At 41.9% G+C, this 14167-nt stretch overlaps 1 protein-coding gene across 1 annotated transcript in view; it reads left to right on the top strand.

The window, feature by feature from the left end:
* KIF13B (kinesin family member 13B) overlaps positions 1-14167 on the top strand; it is a gene marked incomplete at its 5' end in the record, with an annotated part of 65322 nt that overhangs the window by 19632 nt on the left and 31523 nt on the right. Inside the window, 8 exons of the mRNA XM_008049262.1 lie at positions 1403-1549; positions 2174-2203; positions 4259-4358; positions 4874-5000; positions 6055-6110; positions 8354-8478; positions 9697-9873; positions 12613-12705. Coding sequence (XP_008047453.1) covers positions 1403-1549; positions 2174-2203; positions 4259-4358; positions 4874-5000; positions 6055-6110; positions 8354-8478; positions 9697-9873; positions 12613-12705 — 855 coding nt within the window. The remainder of the gene's footprint in view (positions 1-1402; positions 1550-2173; positions 2204-4258; positions 4359-4873; positions 5001-6054; positions 6111-8353; positions 8479-9696; positions 9874-12612; positions 12706-14167) is intronic.

The following is a 14167-nucleotide window of genomic DNA, read 5'->3' as shown; positions in this document are numbered from 1 at the left end:
GGATTACAGGCATGAGCCACCATGCCCGGCAAAATTGTTGTTTTTGTAGGAACAAATAATCAAATATCAGCAGTTACAAGAAGTTCAGTCTAATAATTTAAGTATGCCTTGCAAGGCTTTTTTGTGACACATCAAGCCATTCTTGGATTCTTTCCCTCCTTTTCTTCCCTCCCGTTTTGAATCTTCCCTTAAAGTGCACACCTCATCCTTACTCCTGAAAGTACTTAGAAAAACCAAACAAGTAAAAGGTAGCTAATTGAAATGACAAAACTAAGTAGCCTGTTAAAATGTTTTCTAAGGGACTTTTCCCATAAACTATCTGATGTGTAGTCCTTGGTATTATTAAATCAAAAGACATCTGTATCTCATCCATTCAAATGTAGCTTGATAGAATCAGTGATTGCCTAAGTTGATTTTCCTGATCATGCAAAGCTCTTGGGAACTAAAATCTGATGGAAGAGGGCAAGAGTAATTGACTTGAAACTGAATATTTAAATTTCATTTTTCAAATGCTGTTTTACATTCCTAAATTTTATAAACCAAGTTTTGAAGTCAGTAATTTGAGAATACTGGGGATTCTCTTTTAAAATATTTCCTCATTGTAAATATACCAAGTCTCATATACTATTCTGAATGATAACATCGTATATACTGACTTTAGTAATCTGTTCTTTGATTTAATATGCCATCTATGTTTTTCTACAGCAGTGTTGTAGTAACTATGTAGTGTTTCATTACATGTACTATAGTTTATTTAAAGTTATCAACATTGCACATTTATATTGATTTTTTGTTATTCTTTAAAAATGCTTTAACTTTTTTATGTATATGCATTATTATTTACTTAGATCCCTAGAAAGTTGAATTGCTGAGTCAAAGGATACTTATATTTTTAAGTCAAATTGCCCTGCAAAAAGCTTGCACCGATTTAAATTCCCACCTACGGTGTATGAAATTGCTTGTTTCATAAAACTAGGGCAATATTGAAAATTGTCGTTTTAAAAGATAATTGTTACTCTGATATATATGCAGGGGAAAAAGATAATTGCTAGTTTAGGAATGAAAATAAAGGTATATTAACACTAATTTTAATTTGTATTTATTTATCAGTAAGTTAAGCTTTCCTAATTGGCCAACTGTTTGCTTTTCCTTTGTTAGAATGTTTTCTTTAATGTTTCCTTTTATTGAAAGAAAAATGTGTTTTTCCAACTTGATTAAAAAGGAAATAATTTTCCCTGATTAGTTTTTGAATTTGTATTTTGGTGTTGAACATTTATAAGGTTTTGGTGATAGTCTCCAAAGTAAAATGTTTTTCTTAACATCAGCCTATAGAGGTCTCTCTAAACCAAATTTTTGAAAACCAAAAATGATTTTAAGATGCTTAAAATTGTCTGTGATCCAGGGACAGTCCCGGCGAGTTCAAGTTGAAGTGAAGTCTGTGCAGGAATCTGGGACTTTGCCACTGATGGAAGAATGTGTATTGTCTGTTGGCATCGGATGTGTAAAAGTTAGACCGCTCAGATCCCCCAAAACTCATGAGACCTTTCATGTAAGTTTCTCTACCTGTTAAATTCTTGTTGAAAGACAAAACCAGAGCAGAGAGGCTTTTGGAGCCTGTATGAAAACTACTTTCTGTGGACGATTCTTTCAGGAGACCTTTGTTTTCCTGTGGTGCTGCTTTTTAAGTGTATCGCATTTTCATGGAGTCACTGCAATAGACTGTGTTGTTAGTGTTGCCCTGGTGTATATGGCAAGCTGAGGGTTAAAGCATCTCCGCCTCCACAAATTCCGCTGTGCCTGATGGTGATTAACCTCCTCAGCGTCACCCCACCCTCTGCAGAAACCCCCTACTGGCTTGTAAAGACTTTTTGCCAGCAGGTGTTTGATTTCCCCTGGTGAGTGGGACTATAAAACCAGCAGGGAAAGTATTGTACTGGTTCCTGAAAAGGTCAAACGAGTGTTCTTCACTTTCCCATGAGAAGCTCAAGGTTTACTCCAACTTCCTGAGAACTATAAAGCTCAGAGTGAGGGTGTGGGTAGGGTGGGGGGTGACATAGTGTATTAATTGGATTGAAATATAAATTATGGGGAAAGATTCAGATTGTTTAGCACAGTCCAGTTCTTGGATGAATAATTATTAATTTGGGTCTACATAACTTATTTTTTCTTTTAGGAGGAAGAGGAGGATATGGACAGCTACCAGGTAATTTAGCACCTATTAGCCTCATCAAATAAGCTTGATGAAAGTGCACAGTTACACATTCCTGGATCTTGCTATACACTGCCACTTAATGACTAAACAATTCATTTTGATTCAAATACTGCTTTTTTTCTTTTAAAGTAAAACAGGATAGAGAACAATGAGTATTGTTTCATACATCTTTTTTTTTTTTTTTTTTGAGCTGGAGTCTAACTCTTCGCCCAGACTGGAGTGCAGTTGCCGCTCCCGGCCACTGCAGCCTCGATCTGCTGGGCTTCGGCGATCCTTCCGCCTCAGCCTTCCAAGGAGCTGGAACTACAGGCGTGCGCTGCCACACCCGGCTAATTTTTGATTTTTATTGTAGAGATGAGGTCTCGTCAAGTTGCCCAAGAGGGTCTCAAACCTGTGGGCTCAGGCAGTCCACTCACCTCAGCCTCCCAAAGCGCGGGATTACAGGCTGAGTCACCGAGCCCGGCTTGTTTCATACATCTTAAAGTGTGTTAAGAGCAGGAAGTTTTTGCAACTGTTGTCGTTTTCCTTTTTTTCTTTTTTTCTTTTTTTTTTAGTTGGGGTCTCACTCTGTCACCCAGGCTGGAGTGCAGTCACATGCTCAGGGCCACCACAGCATCGACTTGCTGGGCTCAGGCTATCCTTCTGCCTCAGCCTTCCAGAACTATAGGTACATATCAGCACGAGTGGCTAATTTCCTGATTTATCATGGAAACGATATGCCCAGGCTGATCTCAAACCCCTGAACTCAGGCAATCCCCTTTCCTCCTCCTCCCAAAGTGCCAAGATTACAGGCATGAGCCATTGCACCTGGCTGCCATCCTTTTCCAAACCTCCCCAGCCAGGTTCCCTGAAGGTCCATTTTTCCCTATCTTCTTCCTTAGACTTTTTCTCTCCTTGAGTGGAGTCACCCACCCATTGCCCCATTACAGTTGTCTCATTCTGAGCTTCAGTCAAGCTCTGGATAATTTGTATACTTTAAGCCAGATCTTCTATTCCACTTCCTGGAATCATACAGGGTTTGCCATTTTAAATATTTTTTTCTTTTTTTTCCCTAACCTCCTGCAAGATTTTGTTTATGTCTGTGAAGTTTCATCTTGTTAGTCATTGTTTAGGACTGTCAGAGCTCTCTGGAGCCTGATTATGTCATCCTGTGTAGTCACTCTCCTGGTTTTGTATCATCCTAATTTGATAGAATCGTCTGCCTTCCTATAAGTCACTGATAAAAACATTGTATCAGATAGGGTTAAATACAGACTCCATTGGCACAATGGAGACTTCTTTTGTACTGACATTAATCACTGTTCTTTGGATGTGATATTTGAATCCTCTGTGGTTTCTCTCACATAGATACAATGCACATTTCTCCATCTTGTCCACAAGAATGTCATAGGCTATTTGGTTAAGTGCCCTAGTAAAGTCCAGACACACAGTATCTGCAGCATTCCACTAACCTACCCAGTCTTGTAACCGTATTAGAAAAGAAAATGAGCTAAGATTGGTGTGCGTGCAGGTGTTGACTGGCAGAGTTGTTATTCTGTTGGCGACTACCCTGTCCCCTCTCCTTCCCCCGCTCACCCCGCAAAACGCCCCCAAACAAGGAAGAAAAGCATTTACATGCTGTTGCCTTCAATAGCCTAGGGAAACATGTGGAAGGCAGTGGTTACGACATCTAATTGTTCTAAGGTAGACGCATTTGAAGATTATTGATTACTCCTTGTGATTTTTATGCAGCAGAGACTTTTTGGAGGATTTTTGTTCCATGTGCTTGGGGTTCTGCCTCTGAGCCATCTGAAATAAAATTGGTTCTGGATGCCAGAGAATGGCCTTTCAGAAATAGTCCTACTCTAGAAAATACTTCTTTAAATTCTGGGGGTAGCTCTTCTGAATTATCAGCTATCCTGAAGTCCACTGCTGTAGGTAACAGAGAAATTATTGTAAAAAACCTGATATTTTTGAAGTGTATTAGAGTAAGGTAAGCTAGAGCATTGGTTTGAGATATTGTGTCTTGATGTTATATTGAATATGATTTCCCTTGTTTTCTTTCAGGATCGGGATTTAGAGAGACTTCGTAGAAAATGGCTAAATGCATTAACAAAGCGTCAGGAGTACTTGGATCAACAACTGCAAAAGCTTGTCAGTAAACATGGTAGGAAAAGCAAATTAAATATTTCCCGCCCTTCCAAATCAGTGCATAATTCACGAATCCCCATTTATAGCCACATAATCAAGAGCCAAAGGAACAAGTAAGTAACGGGCATGGCAAGAGTATATGACTGTTACTTCTTGTTAGTGTCATATTCTTTATCCCGTTGTAATGGTGTCTTGGCATAGCCCTCCCATCCCCTCCGGCCCCAACAAAGAGAGAAAAGACAGCATGCAAAGCAAACTTCATCCCTCAAAAACAGCTTCAAGGAAGGTGCTGACATTTGTTGTCCAAAATGCTGGAGTTATCGGCCTCTGGGCCAGTCACCCTGTCCTGTTCTTCTGAGGGTACATCATAAACTAAAGATGGCCTCTGTGGGTTTATCTTTTTTTAATCACCAACGAGCATTTATCAACTAATAACCAAAATATAGACAAATCCAGGCTTCAGTCAGGACTAAAGTATAAATAGCAAATGAGATTTCTGTATTAACTGAATCCTCGTTCCCGATGTTCTAGATAAAACAGAGGATGATGCTGACCGCGAAGCACAACTTCTAGAGATGCGGCTGACCCTAACTGAGGAGAGGAATGCAGTGATGGTCCCTTCTGCTGGTAGTGGGATTCCAGGGGCCCCCGCAGAATGGTAAGTGTTCTCTAATGTGTCTTGAGATGTTCTGAACGCTCCCCAAGCCACCTGCTTTCAGTCTGAATGGTGCGTGTGCTGCAATTAATGGAAGGTCATAACCTCATGGGGGAAAAAGTTTGTTTTATTTTATTTGTTTATTTTTTTTTTTGAGTTCGAGTCTCACTCTGTCACTCAAACTGGAGTGCAGTGGCCGCTCCCGACCACTGCAGCTCCGACCTGTTGGGCTCCGGCAATCCTTCCACCTCAGCCTTCCAAGTAGTTGGAACTACAGGCGCACGCTACCACGCCCAGCTAATTTTATTTTTTTTTAATTTATTGTAGAGATCAGGTCTCGCCAAGTTGCCCAGGCGGGTCTCGAACCCGCGGGCTCAGGCAATCCGCCTACCTTGGCCTCCCAAAGAGCTGGGATTACAGGCTGAGTCACCGAACCTGGCCAGGAAGAAGTTTGAATTCAAGGACCTGTTAAATTATTTTCACGAGTTGAAGAACCATGGCCTAAAACTGTTTTATTTAATAATATTGTTATTGGCCAAAGTCATTAAGATTTCTGAGAACCTAAATCAATATTTAGTACCATTGCACTTAGCATTAAAAAAAACAGTTAATATGTTAATTACTTGGGTCATTCTCTTAAAAGACTGTTCAGTCATAAGAAAATTGCATCTCCACGCGTTTTTGGTTTTGGTGCTGGCTTAATCTGTCCTGTCAGCAAATGTTCTGTGCTCCTTTATAGAAATTAAAAATAGTAAATGAAGCCAGAGGGAACCCTTAAGTATATCATTTTATAAGAAAATAGGTTTGAATAAGGGAACTTCACTATAAGCAGCTATGTGTGTCTTAGAAGACTTAGTTCAAGCCTCAGAGCATATGAAGCAGAAGCTGCAGTTAAGTCTTTGTAGCATCTCTGATGTTGGATTGTAGTAAAACCAACCCCAGGTTTATCATTGCTTTGTCCTGTAACAGCTCTGAATGTGTATCAACGCTGTGCCCTGAAGTGCATGGCTGAGAAAGTCTACTTGATTTAAGATGCTATTTATTCTTCACGTTTTAGGACCCCAGTGCCTGGGATGGAAACCCACATTCCTGTTATATTCCTTGACTTAAACGGTAAGTTAGGAGATGTTTTCTGAAGGCTTTACTCTGACAGATTTGTGCCCACGCAACACCCAGATTCTAACTCAATGTGTTGTTAGGCAAAAACCGCCATCCTAAGGTTAGAGCCAGTTTTACGTGGGTCCATGTACTCTGGCTCTTGACAGAGACTGAGGTGTTCTTGAAAGCCATATTTTTATAACAGTAATTGGTGTGCTTCAGGGTGAAGCTTTCTCACGTTTCGCTGCTGCAGCCCACAAATGCTGTGTGTACGCCTTGTTCTCCCAACATGTTAGGGCGGTGGTAGTGTGTTTTGCATCTCTTCTTCCTTTTCTCTTCCCTTCTTTTCTTTCTTTTCTGCTCTTATTCTGTCACCCAGGCTGGACTACAGTGTCACAATCACAGCTCACCACAGCTTCACTCTCCTAGGTCAGACACTTCTTCTGCCTCAGCCTCCTGAGTATCTGGGACTGTGAGTATGCTGCCCCTACCAGCTAGTGTTTTTCAGTTTTGCAGAGATAGGTCATGCTGTGTTGCCCAGGCTGATCTCGGCCTCCTGGGCCCAAGCAGTCCTCCCACTTCAGCCTCCCAAAGTGCTGGGATCGCAGGCATGAGCCATTGTGAGCAGCTGCTTCTTTATTTTCTTCTTTAATTCTTAGGGAAGGACCTCGCTCTGGAAAGGACTAGTGACTAACAATCCTTACCGAGCATGTTTTCTCTTTGTGATATTTTCTCAGCTTTCACTTTTTCCTGTGAGTTCTTGTGCCACTCACCTTGCAATGCTTATTTAAAGAGACAAGAAAACTCATTTTTCTTCTGCTTCCTGCCCCCATGTCAGGTATTTTGGGTCTGGATACATTTTACGTATATCCTGCCTGTAGGAGGGAAAACAAATGGAAAGGTATTAAGGAGCTACAAATAAGTTAACAGTCAGAGTTAAATAAGTTAAATTCCTAAAACATCTGCAGAAGAAACTCTCCTAGACAGACAAACTCGGGTGTCCTCAGTGGTTTTCTTCCACCGAGCTGACAGTGAGCTATACGATCTGAAGTATTTAGTATTTTGTGCCACTTCATTTATTTATATGGAAGACTTTTATAGATGTAGAATTAGAGAATAATGCTGAGCCACTGACAACTGCTGTCTGTCTACCTGATGGGTTGGGAGTTCTTTGTTTTTTTAATGTATTGCCTCCAGATCCTATCTTACCTTACTTTTGTGTCTTGACCTTGAGGACTGAGAGTGACTCTGGTCTGTCCTTCTGTACTTCCTAGATGCATGAAGTGCTCATGTGTGAGTTGTGGGGAGGAGGGTGCACTCTTCTGGCACTTCTTCTGAAGAAAGTAGAAAAAAATCAGCTTAAGGAAGATCTGTTGGTCTGGGTATTCGAAAAGATGATTAGGATTTTAGCCAGCATTGTACAATTCTCAGTCCCCCATGCCTACTTACGAGAAAAGGGACTTTGGACTCCTCCTCACAAGCCTAAGTTGGGTGGGAGCTGGAGGAACAGGCTTGGAGCTGAGTAACCCTAGGGCCATGGCGCCTCCCTTCCGTTACCAGCTCATGGAGCCAGTTGGTTTTTCTGTTGAACTTGCCTGTCAGATAGTTGGAATCATTTTTGCTTCTTATTGCTTTAGTGCTCTAACAAGTAGGGAATTTGGATTGTAATCCTGTCATGGACATTTATCAGCTGACACCGGATAACCTCTTGGGTATCTTGGCTTCACTTACCTTCCTTGCAAAATAAGGCATAAAGGTAGCAGATTGGATGAGATGATTACTATTACTATATTTTGGGAAACAGGGTTGCCCAGGCTGGCGAGCAGTGGCATGATCCTGGCTCACTGCAACCTCGACTCCCTGAGCTCAAGTGATCCTCCCACCACAGCCTCCTGAGTAGCTGGGACTATAGAAGTGTGCCACCATACCTGGCTTATTTTTTGTAGAGACAGGGTCTTGTATATTGCCCAGGCTGGTCTTGAACTCCTGGGCTCAAGCAATCTTTTAGCCTCTGACTCCCAAAGTGTTGGGATTATAGGTGTGAGCCACCACGCCTGGCTAGAGAGAATTTCTTGAGGCACTTTCTGTCTCTAAGATCTGTGAGCTTTTAACTGGTCATCCTCAATGTCATGTAAGGTTTTAGACCAAAAAGCAGACTGAAATGTGAAGGAGAGTAATTTTAATACGCACACTGAAATTTAGCCGATCAGGGTTATCGTTTGATATCTCGGTATTTAATGGAATGTCTTTGCTTTTAGCTGATGATTTCAGCTCTCAGGATAATCTTGACGACCCAGAAGCTGGTGGATGGGATGCGACTCTAACAGGGGAAGAAGAAGAAGAGTTCTTTGAACTGCAGATTGTGAAACAGCATGATGGAGAGGTAAGGGAAGCATAACCTGGGAAGCTCAGATAAAAAGTGGTTTTCTTAGCTTTTCCTTGAGCCCTTTGAAACAATCAGCCAGGGAATCATTTCAGCACGTGCATTTCTCAAAATATATAAATGAAAACTCCTCATGATGACTTCCAGAAAGAATGGAACGTGAGCATCAGATAATGCCCCTTTACCTTTTTGCTTCCTTTTCTGGTAACTCCTGCTGAGTTAGTATGAACAGCCGAGGTACATACTCAGGATCTTGGTGCTCTGTGCCTCAGCCAGTGAGTGCTGGGGAAGATGTCCTGAAGTGCGTGGAGTGGAGGTGAAATAGTACAGATTTGGGTTTTGCTTTGAAATTCTTTTTCAAGACTTCTTTAAAACGAATAAAAGAAGCGATGAAGGCAGTGGGGGTGAAATTTTAGTTTTAATGGTTGAATCTGAGCAATGAGTATATCATGGGGGTTTATTCTCTAATTTTGAGTGTGTTTTAAAAATTATAAAATATTCTTAGGAAGAAAGCTGGTATGTGAGGCTTTGAGGTCATGTCATAGCATAGTGGTATCCTTAATTAGATGCAAAACTTGAATCTATTAGTGAGGAAACAATCAGAAACACCTAATTGCTGTATGTACTGTCGAACAGTGAACTTGCACCCTTCTAGTTTGCCAGTGTCAAGCATGACTAAGACTGAGGACCTATTCCAGATTAAAGTAGACTAGAGAGACATGACAACGTGATCTAGTCTGGGAAAAGTGAAAAATTTGAAAGTGAATTCTATATTAAATAACAGTATTATATTCTTAAATTTTCTGAATATGATATGCAACTTACTGGAAAGTGATTCAACAAAAGTAAAAATGTGTGTGTATGGGTGTGTGTGTGTGCAGTGTGAGAGAGAAGTGGAAGTGGCCACATCAACAGTTGGTAAATCTCAATGAAAGGCACACAGGAGATCACTGTTCTGAATTTTTCCAACTTTTCTTGAGCATTTAAAAGATATATATTAAAAAAAGCAAGCCAGCTAAGAACATCAATCTCTGTACTTTTCAGACGAAGGTGACTGAGGCTACACCCTCATGTTCCATCATCTTTTCAAGGCAGTTCTCGTAGAACTCTGCTCATGGACTGGAATGTACCCCTTCAGCCTGAGTCAAGGTCGTTTCCTTGAGGGAGTTTTCGTTTTTTGGAGAAGAGGGAAACTTGTTTTCTTTCTCTTCTCTCTAGGCGAAAGCAGAAGCCTCCTGGGACTCTGCAGTCCACAGCTGTCCTCAGCTGAGTAAGGGCACGCCCGCGGATGAGCGCGTGTTTCTGATCGTGCGCGTGACGGTCCAACTCAGCCATCCCGCCGACATGCAGTTGGTGTTACGCAAAAGAATCTGTGTCAACGTTCATGGCCGGCAGGTAACTCCAGTGGGACAAATGATATGAACCTCAGGTCTGACATGAGGGCAGGGCTGTGGAATGATTGCTTGGGCCTTCTGTTCAAGGAGGCTCTGGGAAGCTCTGAGCTTTTCTTTGCCAGGGCACTGCTGCTGTCCTGTAACTGTGCTTGCTTCAGGCCCCAGTTGCGTCGCTTCCTCCTAGACAGTATTACAATTGTTCTACTGACTCTTTCTCATGGTAGAGTCACAAATTACAGTCTTTCTTTTGGGTGCCACACAGCCCTGTCAAGGGCAAGTTCAGTGGTTTTGTTGTTGCCTCTTCATCTGTGGCCTGAAAGATGAGGAGGTTCCCTGCCAGATCAGCTGAGAGTTTATTAGCACAGGGCTGCTTACCCTTCTCTTTCCAGACCGTTTTCCCTTGCAGTCTTTAATTCACATGTTTGGTCTTGGGATAAAAATAGGAGCAAGACTTTACAAGCCCAGGGGTGTGACACATGCCTGCTGTCCCAGCTACTTGAGAGGCTGAGGTGGGAGGATTGCTGAACCCGAAAGTGCGCACACAGCCAGTGCAGCCTACTGCGACCTTGTGTCCTTAAAAGGCCAAGTGTGTTTGCAATATAAAGATTGCGTACACCGACAGACAAGCGCTCTGTATGGGGATGAGCATCCTCGTGCAGCTGCTCCTCCCTTGTGGTGAGGTCGCAGGTGAGAAAAGGGGAATCCAGGCTGAGGAAGTCAGGGAAGGCTTCAGAGAGGAGGCTGACACTTTACAGAGGAGGGGCACTGGCCAGGCAGGGGAGGAGCAGCTAACTTTTCCATGGAGAGGAGGGCCTACATGTGCAGAGAGAGTGAGGAAGGGCGGGTGGGGCAGGCTCAGAACAGTGCAGAGTGCGGTGTGATAGGGTGCTGTGTTTGTACGATCGTGGCTCTCAACCTCGCTCCGGCGGGATGATGTGGGACCCCATGCCACATGAAGGGGTGTAGCGGAACTCTTCCAGGTAGGAATTTAAATTCTTTCTGTTACTGGTTTTGCAAATATACAGATTTGGGAGACTGAGTCTGGGAATCCCTTTTGTCTTCTCTCCCTTTTTTGAGTCATTCTCAACACACAGACTAAAACCAGTACAGATGAAAATCTTTTCATTTAAAAGAGCACAGGCATGGTTGACAGACTCCCAGATGTAATCTCCACCCCTAAAAATTAATCTTTAGTTCTAAATGTCACACCGATATCCATCTTTGAAATGAAGTCTGGTGGTAATGCTGTTAAAATTGCAGCTCTTTAGCTTGGCAATCCAACATCAATAAAATCCAGGTCATGGGGTCAGTTATAGATATATATGGTGTGTCTCCCATTCACGCTCTCTGTCTCCCTTTTCTCGTAAGTCTGTAAGGGATTGAAAAAGACACACTGTTCTTGGGGAGCATTTTTGAAAAGTGGTTTTCCATTTCAGATTTAGACATTCTGGGTGCCAGACCCTGAGACTGACCTGGCACAGCCGCCAGCCCATAGAGTCCTCAACAGAAAGGGGACATGGTGGAGTCACTGTGTTTTTTTTTTGTTTTGTTTTGATTATAGGGACAGTGAGTTGCCCCATTTTTTTCCTGGTTGAAATGATTTGGAAGTATTTTAAGGCATGCCATTTTCTCTCTCAATTTCAGATATTTTGTTCCTAAAAATTACTTTTGTATAGCCAGAACAGGGCCTTCCCATGACCCAAATACATGTAATCTGAGCCATTAATTCCGTACAAATGGAAGACAAAAAAGTACAACCACAACGTCATCCATGCCTCCCTTCGCCAGCCATGAGAAAATCTATAACTTTACCTTGACTGGGTAATCAGCCTTGGCTCAGCACTGCAAGGCCAAGGTCAAGGGAGAGAAGGGATGGGTTGAAGTGAATGGCCTCTTTGCACTCTGAGGTGCCAACATATTTTTAAGAATTAACTGAAGATCATTAAATATAAAATAAATTATTCTTAGGTAAGTTTGTGAAATTATGTATGTCTAAAAATCAAATAGCTTGATTTTCCTGTTGTCTTGGGAGTTTCACAGGTTTCTATCTTCCCTTTCACAGGGGAAAGGCTCAGTACCTGTGTGGTGTTCTTTCCTGGCCTTATTCAGCAATGGTATTCCACCCTCATCCCTGCTCTTTTCAACCTCTGCAGGGTGTTCCGTCTCAGCAGCATCTTCCAATGAGTCATCTATGCATTAATTCAACAGTTCAATTCCTAACTGCAAAGAGCGCAGTCAGCATAAACAATGACCGTGCACTCTTAAATCATTCCTCATAACGATCCTGCTTTGGTCAAGAATTTAATGCCTGAACTTGTCAATATTCATGGTACAAAATGTCCATCGTACTGGGGAGAAAAATGTCAGCATCACCAGTCCTTGCTCCATCTTAGTTCGAAGGTCATTTTATCGTGTGGAAGTCAACAGGCTTGTTTCTGTAGCATTTATGCAGAGTTTATCCAGGCACCTAGCGCCAGTTTCCAGACTTACAGTCTGTACTTTTCCTGTGTTGAGAGTAGGGCCTGTCACAAACTGCGGGTGTCTGATAAATTGGTTGTGTGCACTTGAAAGAGGGCGGGGAAACCGTATTTGGCAATTTGGAGTTCACTTGTTTATGCTGGAGGTGTGTTCTATTTTCTTTTGGTCAGAATGAACATAGTATCCTTTACGCTTTCTTCTTATTTACATAAACCCAGTTTTTGAGGTGGAAAACCATCTCTTCTGTTTTGTTTTTCTCTAGGGTTTTGCTCAGAGTCTCCTAAAAAAGATGTCTCATCGAAGTTCTATTCCTGGCTGTGGAGTGACTTTTGAAATTGTCTCCAATATTCCAGAGGTGAAGGATCATAAGCCACTTGAATTTACTAAAAATGAGCACTTAGAAAGAGCTAACTCCCTGAAAAGTCACCTACCCATGAAATATGTACAAATTGAAAATATATATTTAGGGAAATGCTACAGATTTTTAGGGGGATTTCCTAATCTTAATTCATTGTAAACTGTACTTCTAGCTTTAAAAGTTGTAGTTTTAGTATTTTGTTGAAGAACTTGTGTTTGAAAAGCAAACCAACACCTTTTTACTCGTAGAAGACAGAAGAGAATGATAGTGTGACCCACCAAGGAGCGCAACATAGCACACACAGAGCTTCGAGTTTGATCCTGGAGCCAAGCAGAAATCTTGCTTCTGTCACTTACGAGCCACGTGAATTTGGGCAGATTTTTCTGGGCCCAAATCTTTTCATTCTTCAATGGGGATAGTAACGCCTTTCACACAGGGCTGTTTAGATGAGAGAAGGTGCAGAAATTGTGCACATGCCAACCAAGTTGTAATTACTGCTATGATTGTTACCGTGATTATTATTTTATTGCTACCGTTATCATTTCTCTTTCTGAATTAACTGAGATATTAAGAGAATTCAGACAAGCAGAACTTGCAACGGTCCCTGATAGAAGCTTGCTGGGAGTTGCACTTTGTCCATGCGTCCTAGGATGTGATTCCTGAATTAGACTTATCCACTCAGGCACTGGCACAGCTGGGGGATGGAGGTGTCCCGTGCAGGGAGAAGACGCAAGGGTCCCGAGGAAAAGACTCTGAAAAAGAGAAAGAAACTTCTTCTCCACACTCACTGTCAAAGAGCAGAGGGTGGGTGAGCAGGTAGAGACTTCACTTCCCAGCAAGTGGAGGGTGGGGGTGTGAGACGTGGGGGGACAACCTTCCTCACCACACAAGCAGCACCAGCACCTGGCCTCTTCATTTCGGGGCTTAGGGTTTGTCCATTGAGTTGGTTCACATTTGAACACGAGGTGGACAATGTATGTTTTGATTCAGAGATCAGCTTTTGAAAAAGAAAATAATAGATCACACAGACCTTAGGTTTTGTTTTAGACAGCTTGTACTGCAAAATGCTTTTTCCTCTCAAAGAATGTCAAATAGTAACTAGTCCTTTACTGGGTTGTCAACGTGTTAGACTTACATAGTAAATATAGCCATTTTCCTGTTTAATTGGGAGGCTGCTGAATGTTTAAAAACTAAGCCTGTTTGCAGAGTTAGCATAACTGCAAAATCTTGGGCCTGTAATAGATTACTCTGTGTGCCTCATTCAGTCATTTGTAAGATTTAAAACAAGTATAGACTTACTATTTATTCTGAATCGAATCTGTTTTTTAACGTCTTTTTATTTTTTTGCACTTTATTTTTAGTTGCAAGTTGTGGGGTACTCATAAGGATTTGCTGCATCTTACGTGTTCTCTAGTTGTTCCAGATCTTAACTCTATATAAATGGCTAGAATATAGTTGA

This window comes from Carlito syrichta, unplaced genomic scaffold (genome assembly GCF_000164805.1).
Source record: "Carlito syrichta isolate Samal-C Ts95f unplaced genomic scaffold, Tarsius_syrichta-2.0.1 Scaffold131022, whole genome shotgun sequence".
NCBI lineage: Eukaryota > Metazoa > Chordata > Mammalia > Primates > Tarsiidae > Carlito > Carlito syrichta.
Note: the sequence above shows the minus strand (reverse complement) of the source record. Positions and strands in the feature narration are given on the sequence as shown.